The sequence below is a fragment of the Uloborus diversus genome, chromosome 7 (assembly GCF_026930045.1).
Source record: "Uloborus diversus isolate 005 chromosome 7, Udiv.v.3.1, whole genome shotgun sequence".
In the NCBI taxonomy this organism is placed as follows: domain Eukaryota; kingdom Metazoa; phylum Arthropoda; class Arachnida; order Araneae; family Uloboridae; genus Uloborus; species Uloborus diversus.
In genome coordinates this window covers 87121750-87146939 of record NC_072737.1, presented here as the reverse complement: position 1 = coordinate 87146939, position 25190 = coordinate 87121750, and the positions used below count along the sequence as shown (strand labels likewise).

The 25190-nt window shown below is 32.5% G+C and overlaps 1 protein-coding gene across 1 annotated transcript in view; it reads right to left on the bottom strand.

Moving 5' to 3' along the window:
• Positions 1-668: 668 nt before the first annotated feature.
• Positions 669-25190, bottom strand: part of LOC129226777 (soluble guanylate cyclase 88E-like) — a 162598-nt gene continuing 138076 nt past the window's right edge. The window contains exons 10-14 of the mRNA XM_054861406.1: positions 20997-21106; positions 18523-18612; positions 11220-11496; positions 2905-3080; positions 669-674 (exon numbers count right to left, since the gene is read on the bottom strand). Coding sequence (XP_054717381.1) covers positions 669-674; positions 2905-3080; positions 11220-11496; positions 18523-18612; positions 20997-21106 — 659 coding nt within the window. The remainder of the gene's footprint in view (positions 675-2904; positions 3081-11219; positions 11497-18522; positions 18613-20996; positions 21107-25190) is intronic.

Sequence of the window (25190 nt, the reverse complement as noted above, 5' to 3'; positions counted from 1 at the left end):
CTCGTTAATAGGTGATTCTCCAAAAGCCTAACAATATGATGTGCGGGAAGAATAATAAAACAATTGTTTGATCCAAACAATTTTAGGATACGTAAATAATGCAGGATAAGATACTTAAAGTCAAGTGATTCTTTACGTCGTGAAAGAAGTATATGTTAATGACCTCGTTAATGGATGATTGTATAAAAGCCTAACAATATGATGTCCGAGAACAATAACAAAACAAAAACTTGACCCAAAAAGTTTTAAGATACGAAAATACTACAGGATAATTCAATAGTCTCTTGAGTATTTCGTGAAAGAAGCTTTCGTTAAGGAACTAGTTAATGGGTGGTTCTCCAAAGAGTCTAACAATATCATGTCTGGGAAGAATGTCAAAACAATTGCTTGAACCAAAAAGTTTTACGATTCGTAAATAATGCTGGATACTTCAAGAGTTTCTTGGCAAATACGTAAAAGAAGCTTTTATTAACGAACTCGTCAATCGTTGATTCTCCGAAAGCCTAACAATATCATGTCTGATAAGAATAACGAAAAAATTACAGGACCCAAAATGTTTTAAGATACGTAAATAATGCAGGATACTTCAAGAGTATCTTGACAATTTCGTAAAAGAATCTTAAGTCAACAAACTCGTTAGTGGGTGATTCTCCAAAAGCCTAGCAACATCATGGCTGGAAGGAATATAAAGAGAATTACTTGATCTAAAAAGTTTTAGGATACGTAAATAACACAGGATACTTCCAAGAGTTTCTTGACAATTTCGTAAAAGAAGCTTTTGTCTACAAACTCGTTAGTGGGTGATTCTCCAAAAGCCTAATAATATCATGTCTGAGAAGAATAACAAAAAAAATTACTTGACCCAAAAAGTTTTAGGATACGCAAATAATGCAGGATACTTCAAGAGTTTCTTGACAATTTCGTGAAAGAAGCTTTTGTTAACGAACTCGTTAATGGTCGATTATCTAAAAGCATAGCAATAGTCCGGGAAGAATAACAGGATAGTTACTTGAAACAAAAAGTACTATAGAATTTTTAATGGTAAAATATCCTTTTTGAACTCATTTCCATTCAAGTAAGCAAGATAGCTCATTTAATTTCACCTTAAAAAAAATCTTAAATTAGTACAAAGTCACTCTCTTGGCCGATCCAAATCCTTTCAATAAATTTACTTAAATGTTAAAAAAGACATTATGTCGAAATTCTGCAAATTAAATGAGTGCTAACTATTTATTTATACTTAAAGAGACAAAATAACAATGCTGTAACCCATTTAATTATTAAACTAATCGAGGTCCATCATTTAAAAGTTTGTCTCACGGTTTTCCTATCACTTCTCCTGGCCTTGGAATGTTTTCAATAATTGTGAAAAGCAGTCCTTTTAAACCTGCTGTATGATAATACTGTTTATTCCCACCATTTTGTTGGATGTGTTAAGTATTTCGTAGATTTAATTTACCTGGTGCTCTCATTACATTTTTAACTTTTGAAACAGTGGTCTGTAACATTTTTGCAGTCACTCTCCCGGCAACATTTGCCTTTTATATAAAAAGTTTTCTTTTCAATTAAACCATGTATGTGAAATTTAATTAAAATATATCAACAAAATAATCAAAATTTTAACCTGAAGTATAATTCTGGGCCTGGGGTACGTTTAAGAACAAGTACTAAAAAAATCCAGGTTAAATTGATACTGGTTTCAAAATTTCCATTAAGATTTCATACCGGAATATAAATTTCTGGTATGATTTTCTTTTTTCCAGTACAAATCATACTGGGTCTGGTATCATTTCGATACTGGTTTTTGGATTTTTTTCCAATAGGGTTGTCATACTATATATTAGTGAATTGCATGAAAGCAAATACAAACAATTCAACCAGCTAAAATAGTACTATGAGAAGAAAACTGAAACGGTGTTGTTGCCATTAAAAATAATAAAAATCCCACCAACGATGCTACTAAATAAATTTTAACCAAAAGATAGAAGCCTTAATACAGAAGGAAAGTAAAACTAGATTATTTTTCACCGTTTGTGACAAGTACGTTTTGTTTAGTTCTGTGTGCTTGAGAATAGCTACTTTTTGCTGCTCTTTAAAGAATTAAAAAAAAAAAAAAGAAAAACAATTTGAAGAGTAAGATTTTTAAAAATATTTTTCAACGTTTCGGGACGTTTGACAGTAAAGTATTTGTTTTATTTTGCAGTAAGTCACCACCCTAAGCACGGGATAAGGAAGAAGTACATAAAATATATCGCCAGCTCAGTTATTCCATCCGAGGGCTGCAGTTTCGTGCTTTTAAGCACTCCTTTCGTGCTTTAATGAGTGCAAAAAAGCACGAAACTGCAATCCTTGGATTTAATAACTGAGCTGGCGGTGTATTTTATGTATTTCTTCCTTAGCTCCGGCTTAGGTTGATAATTTACAGCAAATACCTTGCTTTGTCCTCAACCTTTGAGTTGAACCACACCATTGCTGCGATCACTCGTCTGGTGTGATAACTCTACATTAGCTACCACTTTGTTTGGCTCTTTTGACTCTATTAAGAGGTTTTCCGCCTCCAGCTCAGTTACTTCCTATTTCGGGCTGAATGCTAAAAAGTATGAAACTTCATTCCTCGGATGGAATAACTGAGCTGGCGGTGTATTTTATGTATTTGTTTTATTGTTTGTGTGTGCTTATTTTAAGTTGAAGACCATGACTTTTTGACCATAAACGATACTTGTATTAAAATAAAACTTTTAACGCACTTTCCTCATAATTTAAGCAAAGGGTCAAGTCAAAGAACACTTTTAAAAGGTCTTTAAAAGAGAATCAGGCATTTAAGGGTTAAGCTGAAGAAAAACACATAATGTTGAGTAAAGAAGATCATTTTTTGTCTTACAAACATCTGCTGACAATACTTACATCTTGTTCAGCAAATGGGTAAGCAGGAAGGCTTGCGACTGTGGGGTAATAATGAGAGAATAATCCCGAAGGACAGAATGGTGGTGGTGGACTTGTCTGTACACCAACATTCGATAAATGTGCAACTCTTTTTACAGCCAAGGACAACTCTTGTGGATTTCTTCCATATCTAAGAGCTGAAAATAAAAGAAAACAATTAACAAAGCTGATCAACTGAGGCAGTGAGAAGTAAAGGGATGTAAGTGGACATTTTCAAGTTTTGAGTAAAACGCTTATAAAGATAACGTCCTAGGTAGGCTTTCATTGATTTTTTTTCTAACTCATGCTGTACAGCAGCACCTACGAGGGCTACTAGTACTATCTCTTGTCCCAAGACAAAGGACAGGGTCACCTGCTATTTGTACTGGTAATCTCCAAATTTTTAATTTTGCCACTTACATCCCTTTGCTTCTCACTGCCTCAATTGTGCATTGTTAACGGGTAAAAGCTCAGATTTAGGATACAACCGTGCTGGATTTCAACGATACAACCACTTCGGTCTAATGGAAGATGTTTCAGGCATCGTTGCGGCCTAGAACATGCTTATAATAAAGCATGTGACGTCAGGATGACTTAAATTGTAAGCTTTAAACAGTAGTTATTTTCTAATTGCTGCCAAAAAAAATGAGGACTAACAGTTGCAAAATTAACTGTAACTTTTTCAATAAAGTTGCATGTACGCGTTCCAGAGTTACAAAGAATCCCTTTTTACAATAAAAGAATAACAAAATGGTGTCCGAAATAGATTTATTAATGAATATGAACTATAATCAATATCCAAATTAAGTTCTTAAAATTCTTATTAGCATTAAATTGGATGATAAATGGAGTTTTGTAACACAATATTGTTTCTTGCCAGTTTTTCAGTATATTTAAGCGATTTTCTACAAAGTTGTTTTTTCTCAAAATGCCGCCTTCCAAAAAATAAAAATGCGGATAATGATTGATGAGTTATTTGATAGTTCTTTCAATACTTTGATTACGCACAAATGAGTCACTATACTAATTGCAAGTGAATAAGAAATCCGACACTAACTCGGCAAAAGGGCGGCGTGGATATGAGTCAAGGATAGTTTCTAATTTCTTTAAGTCACGTAAATAGGAAAGATAATATTCCAAACTTTGAAGGAATGGAGCAGCTTTTTTAAATCAAACAAAAATGGTTTGACTTTAAAAGCTTTTGCCGATGATGTGTTAAGCGCTTTTACCATTTATCATAATCTCATAATCGCGGAATACTTGACAGTACTGGCTATATATATATATATATATATATATATATATATATATATATATATATATATATATATATATATATAAGTAATCATACCTTTCTCTTCTTAAGCTGTCAAGTCAAGAAATCAGTCCAATCAAAAATGCTCCAAATAGTGAAAATTCTCCAACAAAAAATATAAAACTAAACTTTTCATAAAAGTTCTGAATGGGGGCAGTGAAATTATACTGCTCATTGAAACGAACAATCCGTCTCTATCTAAAAGGAAAACTTATTGCCTTATTGTGTCTAAATAGGCTATTCAAAAGAGCAATATTTTACAATGAAAGCATGTGATACTAATTAGTGCTTACATTTGCATTTTTCTTCCCAATAATGTGAAGCCTTTAATCCCATTTCGGCATGTCTATGCACGAAGTTGAGCATACGAGGCGCAAGAAATATGCTGTTCCTCATTTTAGTTCTTGCGGTAGAAATGTCTTTTTCTTATTTTAAACTATTGTTCGCGGTTATTCGATTCTTGTGCGTAATTTTTATACATTTAAGACAACAATGTAGGTTAACTTTTTAGTTTCAAAAAGTAACGACTGAACCATAATTATTGTATTTCAACCCTGCCGCTTTCTGTAAAATTTACTTGTGCGTAATATCTAAATATTTTAGGCAACAAATAAGGCTAACATTTAAGTTTCAAAAAGTAACGACTTGTTTTAGATATTAAATTCAAAACCTTTTTAACGATTCCGTATTTTAGAATTATTAGTTCTACCGGAAAAGATTCAGTTTCAGTTTTCAAGGAGAAATATCCTCCATACTTCAATTAAGACTATAATGAACCTTTTCGGGAAAAAAAACCCGTTCAAAATGCTTGTGACATTACTCTTGCTGATTCTCATGTAAAATGACCCCCCTGAACCGAGCACAGGCTTTCATTTTAATTGTGATCCACAATTTCTCTATTTTAAGTTCATATGTATAATTAGTTTTACCGTATTTGTGGGCCTAAAACAGAATAATTACTTTTTGACCGTTGTATTCCGTATCCACAGCGAAGAACAAAGGAAAAAACTTCAAGACAATTTTGATTAAATTTCAAAGTGGGCAGTTGAGTGGGATACGTCGTTCAATGGTGGAAAATATCAAGTTTTTCCTCTTGGTCATGAAAATAAGAAATAAGTGTATGCAAGCTACAATTTATAGGAATCTCTCTCAAATTTTCCCAAGTTACCCTTCCTCTGGAAAAATTGTAAACAACGTTTCTTGGTGTCTAGGCTAAACTTCTGGGCTAAGCGTAAGCTGCACAGATGGCAGAAAAATAAATTAGTTCAATAAAAGTAGAACTTTAAGCTATAAAAATGAAATTTCTTTCCCCGTTTTTACTTCAGAACATAAAATAAATTCTATCATTCAAAACACTGCACAATATAGGCAGATCACTTTTCACAACATCAAAAGTAGTTTCCAAAAAGTAACTTCAAGATCATTGAATAATGCAACCAGCTGTTTCAACTTTTTTTTTTATTGACAATGTGTTTTATTCAAAATAAAGAGTAAACAAATTATTTTACAAATTTAGGGTAGCACTGGGATTTCTAGATTTTTTAGTTGAATATAGAAATGTTTTGAAGTGGCTCAACTTTTGTCCATATAGCTCACATTTACTCTATATGACTGCACATGTTACTCGCCCGACCGGTAAGCCGACAGAGTGATGAAGTGGTCAGACGCTGGTCTCTTACGCCCAAACGGACCTGGCTCCAGTTGGTGCATTTATGCAGAATATCGATAGCGACCATGTAGTACGATGATACTGCTAGTATCATCGATTCTAAGATTCTTCGAGTTCCCGTTTGGCTTGGAGTGTTCTTGGCGGAATTAAATTCCTAATGCAGTTTCACAGCTCGGATTTCTCCACTCACTGTGCTTCAAATTTCCCGTGGTAAAAGAACCCTCCAATGGTGGTGCCATGTGATAGAGTGGTTGCTATCCCAGGGGAACTCACTGGGACTGTAGAAGATTATGCCTCTATTGCAGCCCCATTGGAGAGAATGAAAGAAAGGTTACTCGGCATCATGTAATTCGGCGATTTTTTTTTTTTTTTTTGAAACTAAACACTTACGCTTCGGTTAAGAAGATTCCATGCAACTTCCAAAGATGGGTCTGTATTATTTTCGCAAGTGGGGGCCTTAGTCGCGTTGTTTCAATAATTTATTTTAATAGTACTTCTGTTTCTACCAACAATAGATGAGCCTTTTATCGCGTAGCATTAACTTAATTAACTTCAATTGTTTCCAGAACTTCTCTAAAGTTTTTACACTGACGTAATTCTTTGTGAAACGATAAAGCATTTTACAGTGTGTTACGAAGCAGAACTACCGTTTAAAAATATTACAAAGAACCATTTTGTTATATCTATTTTTTTAAATCAAAAACAAAATTTCATTTTTTAATAAAAAAATGAAAATAAAGATGTAAAGCTAAGTTCACGTGCACTATAAAAGATTAATTTGATGATACCAAATCCATATGCTATGCTAAATTTTTTGGTTTCATACAACATTGACCTACTACTTTTCTCTTAAATATGAAGAAACGTGGACAATACTTGATTTCTATGTTGGTATTATAAGTTCTATTTCTAGTAAAATAATGAAAGGACACCTTTAACATTAATTGACTTTAAATCATTTTTGCTGTTTTATGATGGCACAATAGAACTGTAAGGGATATCAAGGGGTGCATTCATAAATTCTAACGAAACTCACCGTCTCAACGAACGATAACTCTTCGGTTTTTCGTTACCCGCGTTCACTTTTTGAACGATCAGTTAAAAATAAAGATGGCGAATGTTAGGTAAGCAGAGGACGCAGATCATTGCTTTTTCGGAGGACTTGTTTTTTTGAAGTTAGTGATGAAAAAAAATGACTAGAGGATTCTTCTTTTAAATAAAATAAAAAGAAGAAAACAGATTTCAAGATTCCTTTCAACTAAATTCCATCTTAATTCAGATAATTTTTTAGATTCCATCATCGTTTCTTAGCACATAACAGCAAATAGTACATTTTTTTAAAACATAAAAAAAGTGTTCACAAATTCTATTTTCTGCCCCAAAGTTTGCAAATACAGTTAATTTCTAAAAAATCTGAAAAATATGTGTAGAAAACAGTATCTTGTTTACTCTAAAATTGGCGCATCCCCCGGTATATGCGGAAAATAAGTCAGGCCAACGCTTTTTGAATAGCAAACATTTCACTATAAATCTACTAACTTTTATAAAATCAGATATGACCTGACTTAAACAAGGTATTTTGAATCAATTCTTGATAAGTTACAGAAAATGCGAAACGTGATTTTAATTTAAAATCTCGGACACATTTTTCCTCCGTTCAGAAATTGTAGGCAAAGGTGTATTTAAATTATTTGACTAAAAGTAAACTATAATTCATTTGTAAAGGCTATTAAAAATCAAAATGAATTATTATTATTATTATTATTTTGTTTATTGTCAGTTATCTAGAACAAATAAATAATTAAAGTGCGAAGTATATTTCGATGTTTTTTATTGAAATTTTCTCAATCCTGCAAACCCTGATGTTTTCTCGCTACAAGATTTCATATGCTCAACAATAAACTCATTATGAACCGCACATATATAGCATTTAAAACCTAAACATTGCATGCAATGGGCGCCGCCATGTTTTCTAACTGGGCAAACCACCCTTTTCCTTCATGAGCTTCGTTAGGAATTTCGCTTCACGAAACTAAGAATGAACAACACGAATGAACTCACGAAACATAGAAAATGTAAGTATAGTGTGGGGCAAAGGGAAATAGCGGGACAAAGTAAAAAGGTGAAATATCTACTCTGTGCTTAGCGCCACCTATCTAGTGATATTTTAACAATGAAATTGTACATTCAGTCTATTCCAGACAGGAAAAAAGTACCACCAAAGATTAAAGCATTTGATAATACAGGCAATTTTCAAAAGTTGATACTCCTATTGAAATATTTGTCGAAAGTCAAAAATTAATTTTGATATTATAAAATGATAAAGTTTCTGTTATTAATATTTTAAATATGAATTCAGACCTTTTATTATGCGGTGCAATATTTATTTAGTTTATATTAAGCGTATTTGTATACTAAATATTTTGCTCAAGTAGTAGAGTACATGCGGGGCAAAGTGAAATACCTTTTTTCGTTTACTCACTCAATCCTTTACTGATAACTTACGTATTCATTTTTTCTTTGATTCATTTACGTTCTGCGCTTATAAATTCACTCATTTTCTTATTCATTCACTCTTTTACTGACTCATTTATTTTTCTTCATGCATTAATCAGTTAGTTAATTTAATTATTATTTTGGTGTTTAATTTTCTTTTCATTTACTAATTCAAAATTTTATTACAGATTCATTTGATCAAAAATGTTCTTTATAATCAAAAAGAAAATGTTTCGTTAGAAAAATATTTCGTTTTTCACTTTTTTCCCATAAAAAAAGTGAATGTTTTCAACTCTTTTTTTTTTTGAAAGATTTAAAATTATTACCAAAAAATAAAAAATAATGTTTCAATGGAAGTTTTGTGATAAAATACAATACTCTTTCTTTGTGTACAGAAATTTTCAAAACAAGGTTCCAATTTCTTTATTTTGAAAAAGTTCAGTCATCTTAGCCATTTTACTTTGCCCCTCATTCCCCTGTATTATCATCTAAATAAATATAATAACCTTTAAAATAGAATGTCACTTAAAAATGCTTTTCATTAGCCAGGAAATTATTCAATTCTGGAAGTTGGTGCCAGTGAACATCAACATTATGGAAAAATTTTTTAGTTTCAGTTTGAAAAGAAGAGCCTTACAATAAAACAATTTTATCCAATCACTCCTTAACTAAATAAATAAATAAATAGAAGTACATTTCTAGGTTTATTTTTATTTCTTTTACAAAACTAACTAATAGGTATTTGAAGGGAATACTTAAAGATTATTGACGTAGTTTTTAAAAACAGAATTAATTTTTTTTATGACATTACTAAGCGGCTCGCCCAACCTGATTGCAATGGGTTTATGCACAACTTCCTTTCCTGGGAGTCCCTTAGGGGATTCGCTTCTTACTTCTACCCCTAAGCCAGTTTAAGTTATCAAAACAACTTATATTGACGCTTTTGGGACGTAAAATATCTTCCCTAAAATTGAAAGAGGAAAAAATCAAAACATAAAAAATGCGCTTTACTTCAGCTATTCGAAACCTTTTCGCATCAAAAAACACGCTTTACTCAAAAAGATTTTTTAGAAACATTGGTATTACCCGCGTGACCTTCCCGTCTAGAACTTATTTCCACTTTGGCCACTTGCTGAGCAGAATCCAATTTGGCGAAAGGAAAAAAGGTGGGAGAAAAAAAAAGGGTTTCATATTTAATGTCTCCGCTAGTTGAAGTCGTGCAATTTTGCAACCCAGACAAACATGTAGCCTGGAAAACTACGAATCAATCGATATCTGGTCCGATGGTGAGTTCTCTGTCGTTCACCAGGAGTAACAATGACATAGATAGATAGATACACAGATGGATACATTCAGTTTTTAATAGCATAAGATTTTCTTTTTGAAATTGGAAACTGAGGAATTAAAAACACTAAGACTTAAAATTTAAAGAAAAAAAATGAAAACTTCATCATTTATAACCTTGGGGATGAATGATGAAAGACTTCCTATAGGTTTAACCGGGTTATGAAGAGGAAGCTCTTAAACTGTAATTTATTTCTTTTTCAACTGTGATTCCTTGTCTGAACTCCGAACAATCGTAAGCGTTTTCAATTTCGAAATTCCCAGGCTTTTTATTATTATTATTTTATCTTTTAAATACTCCTTGCCCCCTATCGCTGCTCAAGAACTTATCACCGTGCTTGAGGAGCCAATTGCCCCTTTGGGGGCGATCGCCTCCAGATTGGGATCCACTGACCAAAATGAATAAGTTTTTTCGTTGAAAACTTCAGTGAAAGACTACGAGTTGAATAAGGAAACGTATGGAAAATCCCCTGTTTGGCAAATTGATCGGGATCAGGCAATGTGTCACAACAAATAAGTTTCATCATTTTTCAAAAGCAATAAATGTAAGGTAGGGATTTACCAGAACATTTTATGTCCAATACGAAATTGTTACAATTGGGTCACTAAGCTCGGGATACATCTCTTTGTTGACTTAATACATGCTGAAAAGTATTTGAAACTAGTGTGCCCGAATGTGACAATTGATCTTTATCCTTTCTTTTGAAGTAACTATGGGGTTTTTATATTGTTTTTGAGCTTATAAGATATGCTTTAATTTATTTTTATATTGAGAGTAAAGAAATTTTCTCTATTTTCCTTTTCTTACTTTAACGATAGTTTAGCGGGTTTTTTTTTTTTTTTTTTTTGGTGTGTGTGTGTGTGTGTGTTTTTTTTTTTTTTTTTTTTTCAGAGTCGAATCTTATTTGTGACTCGTGTTCCTACTCAGGCTAAATCACCTTTCCTTGTGAAAACAGCTGAAAAAAAAATTGAAACTTTAATGTTAATACGGATTTTTGTTTTCCCATTTTTTATGAGCCATGTAATGAACGTGCAAAATTTGGAGCCAATTGAATCATGAATGAATAAGATACGGGGCCAAGAAACCTTAGGATGGCTTTATTCGACTTATTATTATTAAAAGATGTATTTATTATTTAAAAAAAGTCAACGAACCCAACGAATTTCGGTGAGCAGATTAAGTTCCAAAACATTGCATGAAAAGCACGCTTTTTGGTAGTTTTTTTTTTTCTGTCTTTTGGGGAGGGAGGGGGAGAACGTAATAATAACTATTAAAAAAAGGCTTATAAAAGTAAAAGAAACAAAGTTTAATTCAAAAATTAAATTGTTTTAAACTGAAAAAAAAAATGTTAAAAATATGTATAAATTAAAAATTGTAAAAAAATGGGAGTTCTTTTTTGGATAGTTAGGGTTTTTAAGAATTTAGAATATTTTAAAATATCAATTGTTTTACGCACGTGAACTTAGCCTCACCTTTGCTAACCGGAACTGTAAGTTGTGATGGCATCGATAATCGTATGCGATCGCCCACCTGTTGAGGGAGGATCTCGCTGGTTAGGGAACTGTTGGTGGGAGAAGGGATGGGCGAGTACCGCGAGACTTCTTCGAAGGTCACCGGTGAGTAAAGGGAACGACTGTCCGAAGCATCTAAAGGTTCCAGAAGCCGAGAGGTTTGTAGCCTTGATTGCGACAGGATCTCTGTGGGCCTCAGACGACCATGCAACCAGTATGTCTTCATCTCGCCTTTTCCCTGCGAAAAGAATGAGAATCGAAAATTAAAACTGCTGGTGGTGGAAAATGAGATCAGGAGCAAGGCAACGCCAAACCAAAGTCATAGTATGAAGGCCCAAAAATTTTCTTCGTAAGCACAGCACAGCAGGTAGGAAAGGTTGGCTATTATTTAAGCTGAGTCGCGCTGATTTTGGCAGGAAACAGGTGGCAAGAGCTGAGTGAAAAGTTGAGTCATTCCATGTCAAGTGACCTCGTCGTCTCCACCCGGCCATCTCCGATTTGAACGAAAGTTTTTAGAGGTGCAGACATGCCTTTGAAATTTACCTATACAAATTTTCAGCTTCCGAGATCCAAATCCTGAGGATCTAGGATCGATAAAAAGGAGGGGGGGGGGCTCCAAAATGAGGGATCAGCTTTAAAATGAACTACCATGTTTAGCACGGTTCCATCCCCCTTGGAGGATATTTGTGAGCCCACTTTTTTCTTTTCATTTTGAGGTATACTAGATCTTTATGATTTGTGTCTTGGAAGTTGAAAATGTGCTTAAGTTAGTTTCAAAGGCATGCCTGTCTGCACCTCTCAAGAACATCCTCCAAATCAGAGATGGTTGGGTGAGGATCATCAGTGCACGTGACGTGGAATGAATTTATGATGTTTAGCTTTTGCAGCAATTTTACGCACCTTTGCTATCTGTTTCCTGCCTTCGTGCCCTTCCTGTCCGAACCTTTCTTACCTACTCTGATGTCCTTACGCAGGAAAAATTCCTCTTACGTACGCTATGACGTACGTCTGACACTCATGTGCTGTTAGACTGTTAGACTTTAAACCAGTTTTTTAAATGTCACTTCTTTTTGATGCGATTAAGGTAAAATTTCAACATGGAACTGAATACAATGGATGGTTGCGTTATTAAGTAGTTCACAATGTGGTGCAATACATGGGACACGAAATCTAGTTTCAGGTTTGGCTTCGAAATTTCTAAAGAAATCTCCGTAGGTGTCTTTTATTTCCAAAGAGAAAAAAAAAGTTCTTCAAGTACTTATTGAAAATTCGACGGAATTTATGGTAGACTTTTTCACAGTTCTCACGACTAGCGGCCAATAAGAACGAATTCGTTAATTTTAGGAACTTTGAATTAAGCGAGTACAAATGTATGTACCACTGGCGTGCAAAGAAATCATACGTATAGTCCCCATCATACATTACTCAAAAGTACTGCAAGTTTGAGGAATCAATAATTTTTTCACGAAAAAATTCCAAACATAGTATTTTTGAACTTAAACTGATTTTTTTAAAGCACAAATATAAAAAATAGTTTAAGTAAACAATACGCGAAGTTAGGCACAATGAAATAACGAAAGAAGTGTTGCGAAAAATGTTTCTCGGTTCAGTTGTACTCTCTCATTGTCTTTCTCCTAAGAGTAACTTGAAATTGTATCTTTTTTTCATTTTATGTGAAGTGAGCTGAAACGGATTCCAATGTCTGAAAACCTTAAAAAAATTTCTCATCATATTTCTTTATGAAATTAAATAATTACTTGTTTTTACTTACTCGATCATATCCTTAAACTAATTAAACATTTTTACGTAAAAAAATTATTGCTTAAATTCAAAAAAAAGTACTTTGGGGGGGGGGGGTTGTATCATTAAAACTTAAGCTTCTCAATCTTGCTATATTTTTGTGAAGTACTACTGCATTTTTCTGAATTCTACTGACATCGTTCATATTTCAGATGGAGAAATCTTCCTTCTCCCGTTAAATTTTTGATTTCAGTCTCGTTGATGTAGCTGAATAAACATCTCATCATATCCTTCTCTGGCAGCTTTTGCTTCATGAACTGTACATTAGGGTGGTTTAAAAATACATGTAAAAAAAGTTTCTCCTAGGTAACAGGACACTCCTCAATATTTTTAGATTTGTGGATAGTAATGTACTGGAAGAATTTTAACTTCCTATTTCAACTGAAAGAGAGTGCTCAACCCCCTCCCGCAAACTTCATAAGTATGGGGAAGGGGATTAAAAAAGGCATTGAATTGAAAGAACAACTCTATATATTATAATTTACACTAGTAATATGCATATACATTGCAATAAAATAATTATTTACAAAAAAGTAGCTGGGGAAATTAAATGTTTCTAAATTTTTAGCATTTTCTGTGCTACGGCTAATGTTAAATTGAGAGGTCATTGAGCACCCTCTAAAAATTTCAGTAGAAAGCTAAATCTTTTACAGCATAATGCTATTAGTAAGTCTAAATTAAATAGGGGGTGTCCTGAACTCTAGCAGAAAAAAAGTTTTTATGAACCACCCTAAGGCACTGCCGTTTAGTTTGCGATTAATTTTTCTTAGAGGTCAAAGTTAAGAACTCTTTTTTTGCCCTGAATCGAAAGAAAAGACAGGTAGTAATGGAAAAAATAGTGACAATGGATTTTTAAAAATAATACCAGATCAAAAATAATAACACAATAATGATACAGTTCATGAATCAGATTTTGCTTCATGAACTGTACACTTTTATTCAGTAGGCAGTGCCGTTCAGTTTGCGATTAATTTTTTTTAGAGGTCAAAGTTAAGAACTGGTTTTTATACCCTGAATCGAGAGGAAAGATTGGTAGTATTAGAAAAGATAGTGACAATGGATTTTAAAAAATAATACCTGTTCAAAAATAATACCATAATGATACAGTTCACGAAGCAGATTTTGCTTCAGTAGGCACTGCCGTTCAGTTTGCGATTAGTTTTTCTTAAAGCTCAAAGCTAAAACTGGTTTTATGCTCTGAATCGAAAGAAAAGACTGATAGCATTGGAAACGAGCTGATGTGTGCATCACATGACTTCCTTTTACACCAATTTAATGCTATTTCCCTATTATTGCAATTTTAATGGGATTCTCTCTCTAACTCTTTAAATATCACTAGCAATGGCCACATTGAAAGCAGATTTAAAAAAAAAAAAAAAAAAATCGCCAAATTTTTCGCCAAGTTGGCGACAAAACTTGGCAACCAAAAGACTGGCGATATATCGCCAAGTGACCGCCAAATTATAACACCACTTGAGTTTGCATCGAAATTAACAATGATTTCCCCCCAAAAAGGTGCAAAAGACCCCTTTAGAAACACCCGAATGCAACCAAAATAGGAGGGTGCACAACTAGACCCCACTACGAGTCTATGTACCAAATTTCAACTTTCTAGGACATACCATTTTTGAGTTATGCGAGATACATACGCACATACGCACATACACACATACGCACATACATACAGACGTCACGAGAAAAGTCGTTGTAATTACCTCGGTGATGGTCAAAATGGATATTTCGCGTGTCTATACATTCTTAGGCACTTTTCCGCATGTGGTCGAATCGAAAAAAAAACTCAACATTCATTTGGGGGTGAGCAAAATGGAAATTAAGGGCGATTTTTGAGTGAAAATTTTTTCGCGAATACAATACTTCCTTTTTTGTAAAAGGAAGTAAAAAATAGTGACAATAGGTTTTTAAAAATAATACCGTATGTATCATGGCTACTGTGGTAAGCTGCATTTATTCACTGCTTTTTGTTATATTAGGTCGTGCGAAATCTAAGCAGATATTTCAAAAACATTTTCAAAAAACTAAGTCCTATCATTATGAGCTGAACTTAAGTTGATTTTTTTTACCATTGCTTCAACAAGAGTCCGAACTATTTTTAAAGGTATTCAAATGACTTTCAAATAATAATAACTTAAGATTAGAATTAGAGGGATAGTAATGAATGTATTGTAGCACAAATATTTCGTCGTATTCTAGTGCTATAACGTAATCGACCGCTTTTACAATTTACAGAGATATCATATTAGGTTGGAATGTACCTATTAAAGTTTAAAAAAATCGAAAAAAGAGAAGATTTTTTTCTTTTTTTTTTGAATTAGACTATTCCAGAACCAGATTTTCCAACGCCGTAAGGTAATAAATCTACTAACATCGTCATATTTTTAAATAACACCGACTGTTGTCAAACTTTTTTTTTTTTTTTTTCAAAACCGTATGTCCATTTTACGAAAAGACAGACATTTTGTCCCGTACGTAATGGTTCATATATTTCATTAAATAATAACAATTTAAAAGGGTAATGAAAACAAAAACGTCGGATTCTTAAAAAAAATTATGTTCATTACCTTTAAAATTAATACTTATTATGCTGGAAAACAATGGCGGCTTTTTAGAGACATGACCCAAAAGAGCATAGGAGTAAGCATGGCCCCACTAAATTTCGCTTACGCTTATAGGCCATGACAATCGCTGAAACTCATGGCAACAAAGAGGGCGCTCCAGGGAATCCCTGTTTTCCTTTAACGTTGCCCTTGATCGATGGATACACAGGATAGCTCAGCGCCTCTTGCGGTCAAAATGAGCGACATCCAATGAAAAATAAACCAATTTTGAAACTTGTCATTGATTGGTGGATGCACAGGATTCCGTTCAGCGCCTCTTGTGGTCAAAATGGGCAACATATGAAGTTTCAAATTTTTCGAGAATTTCAAGAGCAGATCATAGTTGCATCGGTTTAACGTATAAAAGTAATAAATTGTCAAGACCCGAAAGCGTCAGCGCCATCTAGTGGAGCCATGGACTAAGACACAAGGAAATCATACCGTAATCAAAGCTATGGTCGAATTCATAGAAACTTAGAGAATGATTGCAATTCATATGCAGTGTAACTAAATGTGTCACAATTTACATAAAACAACAAAACTTTATGTCGTCCTACAACAAATAAGAATAGAAAAATTGAAAAATACCACAGGGGACTATTTCTCTGGGGACTATTTTGTCTAACCTGTCCTGAAATTGTATCGAACTTAAAACAGAAATACGAAAAAATAAATTTAATTATCTTTCTGTTTTATAGGTTTTGGAAAACTTTTTATCGTAATGCTGAAAACTTCCCCTCTGATTGATTTCTCACAAGAAATTTTATCTGTCATTCTCTGCAAAAAAAAAGCAAAATTTTCAGCTTTTTAAACAAGCCAAACGAAATTAAATTTAGCAAATATGTTTGTTTCCTAAAAAGTTATTTATTCCGCCGTTTAGACTTTTCATATATAAATAAATAATTAAAAGATACCAAGAATAAAGCCTCAAGCAGATTGATACTAATGAACGATAAAATGACGAGTTCAGTTAGTTATGACATTTTTAAAACATATATATATATATATATATATATATATATATATATATATAAAGTTAAAAGGATTAACGATTTGTATAAAAGATTTCATAGTTTTGTTAATTAAGTACTTAATTGTCAAAATGCGCTTAAAATGAAAACTTTCCTAAAACTTCGTTATTCATTATGATTAATTTGCTTTCTAACGAGCCATCTGTAATTAATTGATAAATTTATTTTAGGATTAGGAAGCTGTTGTTGGTTTCGAAATATTAAGCACGAGAAAAACGAAACGGGATTATTGATATATTTTGAAACATTAGCAATGTGTTTAAATTTAATGGGATAGTATATGAAGATAATCCCACCACATGTAATAATTAAGTTTCGCGATTTTTTTATGTATAATGTGTAATGTTAAAATATAACTTTTTCAGTTTTAAATAGGGGAGACTGGGGTAATGGCAGTCACCTAAGGGAAAATGAATATAAAACTTTACTTTGTGTTAAAGTTGAAACACAATCATACAAAATTGCTTACATATAGTATGAGGGGTGCCCATCCCCCCAAGTTCAATGGTGCAAATCCCCCCCCCCCATTTTACTTAACCCTCTCCCCCCCCCTTTTTTTAGTTCTCTCTTTTAAATTATTTCTTTTTTTAAATTTATTTACTCATTTATTTTTCATTATTATTTACCATTATTTTATTAGAAAAGTTCTGACTTTTAAGGGCATATATACACACACAAACTAAGTAAATAAATGAAATAAAATATAAACAGAATAAAATAAAATAAAAAATTTAAATTAAAAATAAATCAATAAATGAATTTAAAGAAATAATTTTAAAAAAAAATCCCCCCAAAAATTTTGATGGCGCAACTTGCGCTATAATCCCTCCTTGTGAGCACCCCTGTATAGAATATGTAAGCGCGTTTTCAGTCAACGGTTTAAAAAAAAAAAAAAAAAACCCACACACACACACACACACACAAATACCAATGCTTAAAACGTTAATAAAACACTACGTGATACAATAATATGGCGTATCTTGTTCTTGTGAGATCAGTCTCGTTCCAAGAAAGGTAAACAGTAAGAGTTGATAGGGGATTAAACTATTTTATCATTCTTATAAGGCGAAACGTCAAAAAAGCATTTCTTACACAACAGGAAAACGACGACTGGCAAGATGTCCAGAGCTTCAGTAGTACATCTATAATCTGCCATGAAGTGGAAGCCCCAATCAGTTTAAATCTGAGTTATTCACTTTACGAGAAATCATAGTGACCGCCATTACCCGCTGACCGCCATTACCCCAGTCTCCCCTACAACTATAAATTCAAGGTTGCTCAAGTCAGAAAATTGAATTCAGGCGAACTATTTTTTACAGAAACTTTTAGACATGTTTTTGAAAAAAGTTTTTAAAAATTTCATTTTATACCTTAAGGATGTGTTGATGTCAGACGTATTGTACTTGTGTTACTGTGTTATTGCATACGCTGAATTTGTCACCGAATCAATATGATTGTCCATGCAATAAATAAATTAATCTTATGCGTGATGGAGACATGGTTATCTGTTTGACTTATTTTTCAAATGAAAGATAAAAGACAAATTGTGAGTAGAACTGCAAGAAAATAAGTCCAACATTGCTCAAAAATCTAGTTATCTCAAGTGAAAATATAATTTTTATTTTTATTGTAAGAATGGCATTTAATTAGGCTATGGGCAGATAGTAAACAATCATGAATGTTTATTGTCTTCTTAAAGCTCCGATTATTTTTATGAACACATAAATTTACCATACAAGAACGAAGTTATAATTTTATAACAATCTAAACAGCATATTTTGACTGAATAAATGAAACAATGGTTAAAATATTACTTACTTTAACAGTTATGGTTCCTCTCTCAGTGATGTCCCATTCTGAAGGATCCAATCTATCTTTCGTTTTCTGACTGATATGAATTTTGAGAGGCTTTATGGAAGAAGAAACAAAGATTAAAAAGTTGAACAAGAACAATTATTTTTTGCTGATAATCAAACTAGGACGCAATCATGATGACTATTGTCAAAAAGGTTTAGTACATGTAGTTCTGGCATTGAAAGCTAAAATTAAGTTCTTCGAGCACTTAAATATGTATAATTCTCCTGAAAGTATTAATCATGCCCGTACAATTTACTTGATTACTGTTAAGAATTAATAGTTTTTACAATAGGGTATGTTTTGAACAATTTATCCTTGAGAACAAACAACACGAAAAACTTATTTTTGGCACAAAAAAATTTAAAAAATCGTACCAGTTCTGAATATATTCTCAATTTTTGATCTCAAGAAATAGATAAAATTTCTTAAAGTTGAAATACCATACCTCTTGGACTTAAAGGACGTGGACGTGCGTTCTCGTGGACGCAAATCAGAGATAAATATGATTGAATCAAAATGAAATTAGTTCAATGCGCAAATGTTTTTACCAGGGATGAGGAGTCGGTGAGAAAAGGACCAACTCCCTACTCCGACCCGTACCTCTGGCACATGTGACTCTAAAATAAATTCACATAATTAGTTTTAGCAGTTTTAACAGTTAAAAATCGCTTTCTGAAATTTTTAACTGTTTCAACTTTAACCAAAATGTGTTTTGACTTTCCTTTCTCCCATAATGTCACAGTTCCTAAACTCTCTAAACTTGACATATTTATAGGTGACCCCACAATGCAATCTCTAAATAAAATTTGATGAACGCAAATAACTCTTTTAATTTTTAAAACAAATTAAGCAAATAAAAATGATCCAAAAAAATAATTAAAAAAACAATAATCTGACATTTTTAACTGTTTTAATTTTAACCAACATGTGAAGTCACATTTCTATCTCCCCTACTGTCACATTTCCTTAACTCGCAAAAAGTGACATCACTTATGGATGATCCCTTAGGCCAGCATTAGCAATCTCTGAATGAAGTTTGATGAAATCTAATAACTCTTTCAATTTCAAAAATGCATAAAGCAAACAAAGACGGTCTTTAAATAGATTTCAGGAAAAACAAATTACGTCGGGGAGATTTAGTTTGCGCTAATGTGAAATCTTTATGAAAACAAAAGAAAAACCACTTCAATGAACATTAAGGAAAAACAGGATGAAGTGGATTTTAGAAAATGAAAGACGATGGTTTTATTTATTTGTCACCTTTGCTTAGTCTTTATTCCAGTAAGTTTATTTGCTGCCAATACAAAGATGAGTTGTATTTTTATAAAAGATGTTTCCTGCTTCCCATTTGACTTTATTCTCAGTTTGTAAGTACAGTGGCAGTTCAAGGAGGAAGTGCAAAGAGACACATGAACTCCCAAGTTTTTTCCTTCAGCAAGAAATATTTGAGGATATTATTTTAATACTTTTTATGGACATTTAAATCTTATTTTGAAAATCAAAGTGTTCAGATGCAGAATGAAGAGCGGGGACAGAGTTGTAGATACAGTAGCAGTCTGCGGAGAAAATGCAAAGAGACATTATGAGCCTCAATGGTGAGAGAGGATTGGAGAGAGGGGATTTCTTTATGTAAATGTAACGAAAATGTGCTTAATGGTTGGGTTTTTTTTTTAATGACGAATGCTTGAATTAAAATTTGAGCTATTAAATGCTGTCTCATGCCTTTTATCAACGGCAATCTACTGTAAAAAAAATCGGAACGTCACTTATTACTTACAGGTAACGTTTCGGAATTCTAAGGGTTTAGAGCAGTTTCCTGTTAATCAAAACTAATTTTTTGCGCAAAAGTTTCCTGAATCGCAATAAAATCCATGAATGCTGATATTGCATAGTAGTGCAAAACGTTTTTAGCTGCCAGTATGAAAATATATTGGACTTCAGTATTAGGTGTTTTCCTTCAGCTTAGTTACGGTTCCTCTCGATTGACTGAGTCCCAATCAAGGGCGAAGTGCAATCTCCGGGTATTGTTGCTTTAAACAAATTTTAGAAAATATGATGGTTGTTTAATGTATTAAGGTTGATTTTGCACTTTCCTTTGGAAAATGTACTTTTGATTTGGAATACTAATTCTATTGAACTGGTTATCCTTAATCTTTCTATTGCTATATGATGAGCTTTTTCTCCTTAGACGGATAGCTTTCATTAGAGAATAGGATGGTAGTTTATTGTTTTAAAGTTTTTGTATTATTCTTTTTTACTATTTGAGTTCAAACATATATATACATATATATATATATATATATATATATGTATATATATATATATATATATATATATATATATATATATATATATATATATATATATATATATATATATATATATATATATATATATATATATATATATATAATGCTGCAAATATGTATTCATACCTCAGACGTGCTTTCCATTCTTGACGCAGTATTAACAGTATCACCAAAAAGGCAGTACCTTGGCATCTTCAAACCAACAACACCTGCAACTACGGCCCCGGTGTGTACTCCTATAAATACCAGAAAGAAAAAAAATAAGCTAAACACATATCAATTTTATTGAAAGAAAACCTTTAGATGTCGCTGAAATTATTTTATTGCTTCTACATTTCAGATTAATTTAGTTAATTTTTAACTTCCATATCATATTATTTATTTTACTTAAGCGTTGAACATTTCTGCTTTAAATACACTTTTTGAACAGAGCAGATTGAACTGATTGCTTTTGAAATTCATCGGACCATTGCAAGGAAAAACTCGCATTTTGTCCCCATATATACGTGCCAATAGATAATATATTTCATTAACAGTAATAATTTTTAGGACAACAGCAACATTTTCGGACAAAATTTCCTGCTTAAAAAATCGCACATAGTTTGAAGTATCCTAAGCAGCAAAACACTCTTTTACATGCGTGTACGCACCATTGAGAAGAGATAAACTGGAGGGAGTGATGACTTTCATTCGTGAAGGAAATATCCCAAGTCACGTGACAGATTTTAAAGAAAAGCATTGGAAGAAATCAGGTTTCTTTCACTAGTTTCACGTAAAAGGGGCCAACCACTCGCCGTTATTGAGTCACGTGATTTGAGGTCTTTGCCCAAGCTTTTGCTTAACCAATAATTGGACTTGTTCCTCCATTACTAATTCTTGCCCTAAAGTATACATGAATATGTAAGTGTACACAAATGTATTAGAGTATAAGGAGCTTATGCACGATTATGTATATGAATACATCAGATGGCTTGAACTCACATGTATACTCGAGTATACGAGTATATACGTGTGTATCCCAACATTTACGTGTTGCGTGTACAAACGTATACATACGCGTAAGCGAGTATAAAAGAGTATTGATGAATAGATACCTGTATAGACACATTCTTGTAGGTACGCAAGCACGCATTTATTGGTGTGCTTACGTAAAAACGTATATGGCGATTCCACCGTCACGTGCAGGACAAAAGACGCAGAAATTTCATTAACATCTCTTAATATTTTAATTAAACAGGGGTGAGCAAATTTTTTAATCTTTACTTTTGATACAAAGATACTCCCGACAGTTATATTTTTATTAAACAATTTTGTCATTTAAAATTTAATTTATTTGCATGTGTCACGTGCAGGACATCTAAAGTATCTCTTGTACCTTGATCATGAATTGGTTAATATTTTTGCTCTACTAATATATTAATGTTGAAATTAATGGTTGATTTTTGAAAGCAAAGGCTCCAATGTAAAGGAAACGTATCTCATTTGTTCAGAAACTATAGTTTAAACCATTGACAAAAAATTATGTATTGGACCATTCTACGAAAAAGTAGTCACGCCCGCATGTGACGGTTCATATATTTCATTAAAAGGTTGTCATTTAAGAAAGAAATGAAATTTTTTTTTTGCCAAAGGAATCACACATTCGTTTGTAATTTGCTGAGCAATAAATTTTTTATCATTAGCCTTATAAATTATTATTTTTAATAAAAAAATATATGAGGTGTCACGTGCGGGAGAAAATTACCATTTTCCGTGGAATGGTCCATAGACTTATACCTACAACATTCCTTACCATATACCTACACAAGTATATGCGTATAAATACGTACATACTGTGTTCGCGCATATATATATACTAGCACACGTATATGCTTATATGCACGCATATACCTCTGTATACGAATATGCATTCCCTCAACATCATCGCCAACTGCTTGCTTCTTCTTTGCTGTAGTTCACAGCAAAAATAAAAAAATAATCAAGCAAAAATCACTTTAACGTTTAAAGAAAAATAACTAATGCTGAAAAAATAGTTTTATTTTTTAAACTCTTAACTATATCAGTCATTCAATTAAATACTATCGAATTTGGTTGTAATGGCAGTATGCAAATTTGAAGAAAAAGATTCTCTGTTTACAAGTTCGTATAGAAAAAAAATGAATACATATTATTTTACCTCCAGAAACAAATTTCGCTATAAAAATCTAAGAAAGGACAACATTTAATTACTTTTTTTTTTGCAGACAAAAAGCAAGTTCTTTTAAATGAAAAAAGTTTTAAAAATCCACTGAAAACACTTCCCGAAATTTACAACTTTTCATTGGAGGGGGGGGGGATATCTAGAGCATTGCGGAGCGCAGAATAATGTATCAGGCTAATGAAATTTCAAGCGAAGGACGTAGAAAAGTTAGAACGAGAGAAAAAAAAAAGAAACTAATTGAATATCAGCAATATAATGTAAGAACGAATACTAACTTTTTAAGATGTTAGTAGTATACATGAGCAAAACAAAAATCGAGTGCATGAAAGTAACATTGTAAAAAACATATTTTCTTCCTTTCTTACGCGTCTACGTTCTAATTAACGTGTAATTGCTAAAAACAAATATCGAAGATATTTTCTTTTAAAGGGTAAACCGGCTTGACGCAAAAATATAATTTTTTTAAAGAATGCTGCTAAGTACGTTGTATTTCAGTTGTTTTTATTTTCCTGTACACTGGAAACTAAATAAGAGCCAGTTAAATATTTTTCTTTAAAAAGTTCAACTTTGGGATCAGCTTAGTTTCATTTTGTATGTTCATGCATTTATTTACGTAGTTATAAATAGATTACATACGTATCATATTTGAATTTAATAATTTTATTTGATACGAGTTCAAAGTTTTTACTTCTATTTAGTTAAACGTACTCTCTTATAGTACATTTCGTTTACTGTGTTCTTTTCCCTTCTTTTTACGTTTTCAACGTCTGAAACATCGTGGTTTTTAAATTATTGGTTGATTCATTAAAGAAACGCTTTTTTTTTTTAGTTATTCTCAAAATAGTTTTTTCATGGATCTAACCGTTATTCTTCAAAACGTTAGGAATAGTACAAAATTAGAAATTAATGTAGATATTTCACACAGAAGTTGATTAGTATATACAATTTTTCATACACTGGCATTGAAACTGACTTGCACCAATGTCATTCTACATTTACAATTATTTTGGTAAAATAAAGTCAAGTACATACAGTGCTTTGCCTAGCAGCAAATTTTTACTGCTTGGTCCCATTCAGAAGAGATAAAATGGAGGGAGTGAAGTCTTTCATTCATGAAACAAAGACCCCAAGTCACGTGATATATTTTAAAGCAAAGCAGTGGAAGAAATCGAACGAGCTTTCTCGTTCGTCCAGGTTTCTTTCACTGGTTTCACGCAAAACGTGCCAACCATTCGTCGTTGTGGGGTCACGTGACTTGGGATCCTTGGGTCAGCTTTTGCTAAGCCAATGATTGGACTTGCTCCCTCCATTTATATTGCTGCTCAATGCTTGGTCCAATCAGGATCATGGAAACTGATTTATACTACTGTCATTATCACGTAAACAGCAGTTTCGGTTAGTGATCAATTTCCGTGTGCTCCTTGTGGGCAATATATTTTAGTGTTCTTTTGTGCAATTGGTATATTCGATGGATAAACTAAACAGGAAACCAAATTCATGTAGAAATCCTTTTATAAAATTTTTGACTCATGCCACTATCATTCTAATCCGTCCATATACAACTTTTCGATTACATCAATACGTTAAGAAAACACAAAACGCATCAAATGTAATATTATATTTTCGGCGAGTTAAAAGTAAAGAACATTTCTGAGAAACAAAATCGAAAAGTAAATTGCTCTTAGAAGTAAAACTGGAGATCAGGTAACGAAAAAGTTCAATACGTGTGCAGTTTTGGTGTATTTTTCTTTTTGTCAGGATTATGAATCTCAGTTTCTCTGAAAGATACATCTTCCTATATTGTTATGAATATTATGTTTGTTTTTGAAATGGAAAAAGTAATAACTTATTGTTTGAATAAAAGGATTTTATGTATGTTCGTCGCTACTATCTAGAAAAGTGAATTTTCGTTTAAAAATATTTTTCATGTGCCTCTCGGACATTCCCATGAATTTTTAAAATAATTTTTAATATAAACCTTCGGTAAAAAAGCTTCTTTATCATAGGTTGTTCTTTAAATAATAAAAAAATGATTCAAATATCATCTTGTTCATCTTTTATAATCAGTTTTGCAATTCAAATTGCCTTTGAGTTCTACTTAAGTGCATTGGAAAATATTT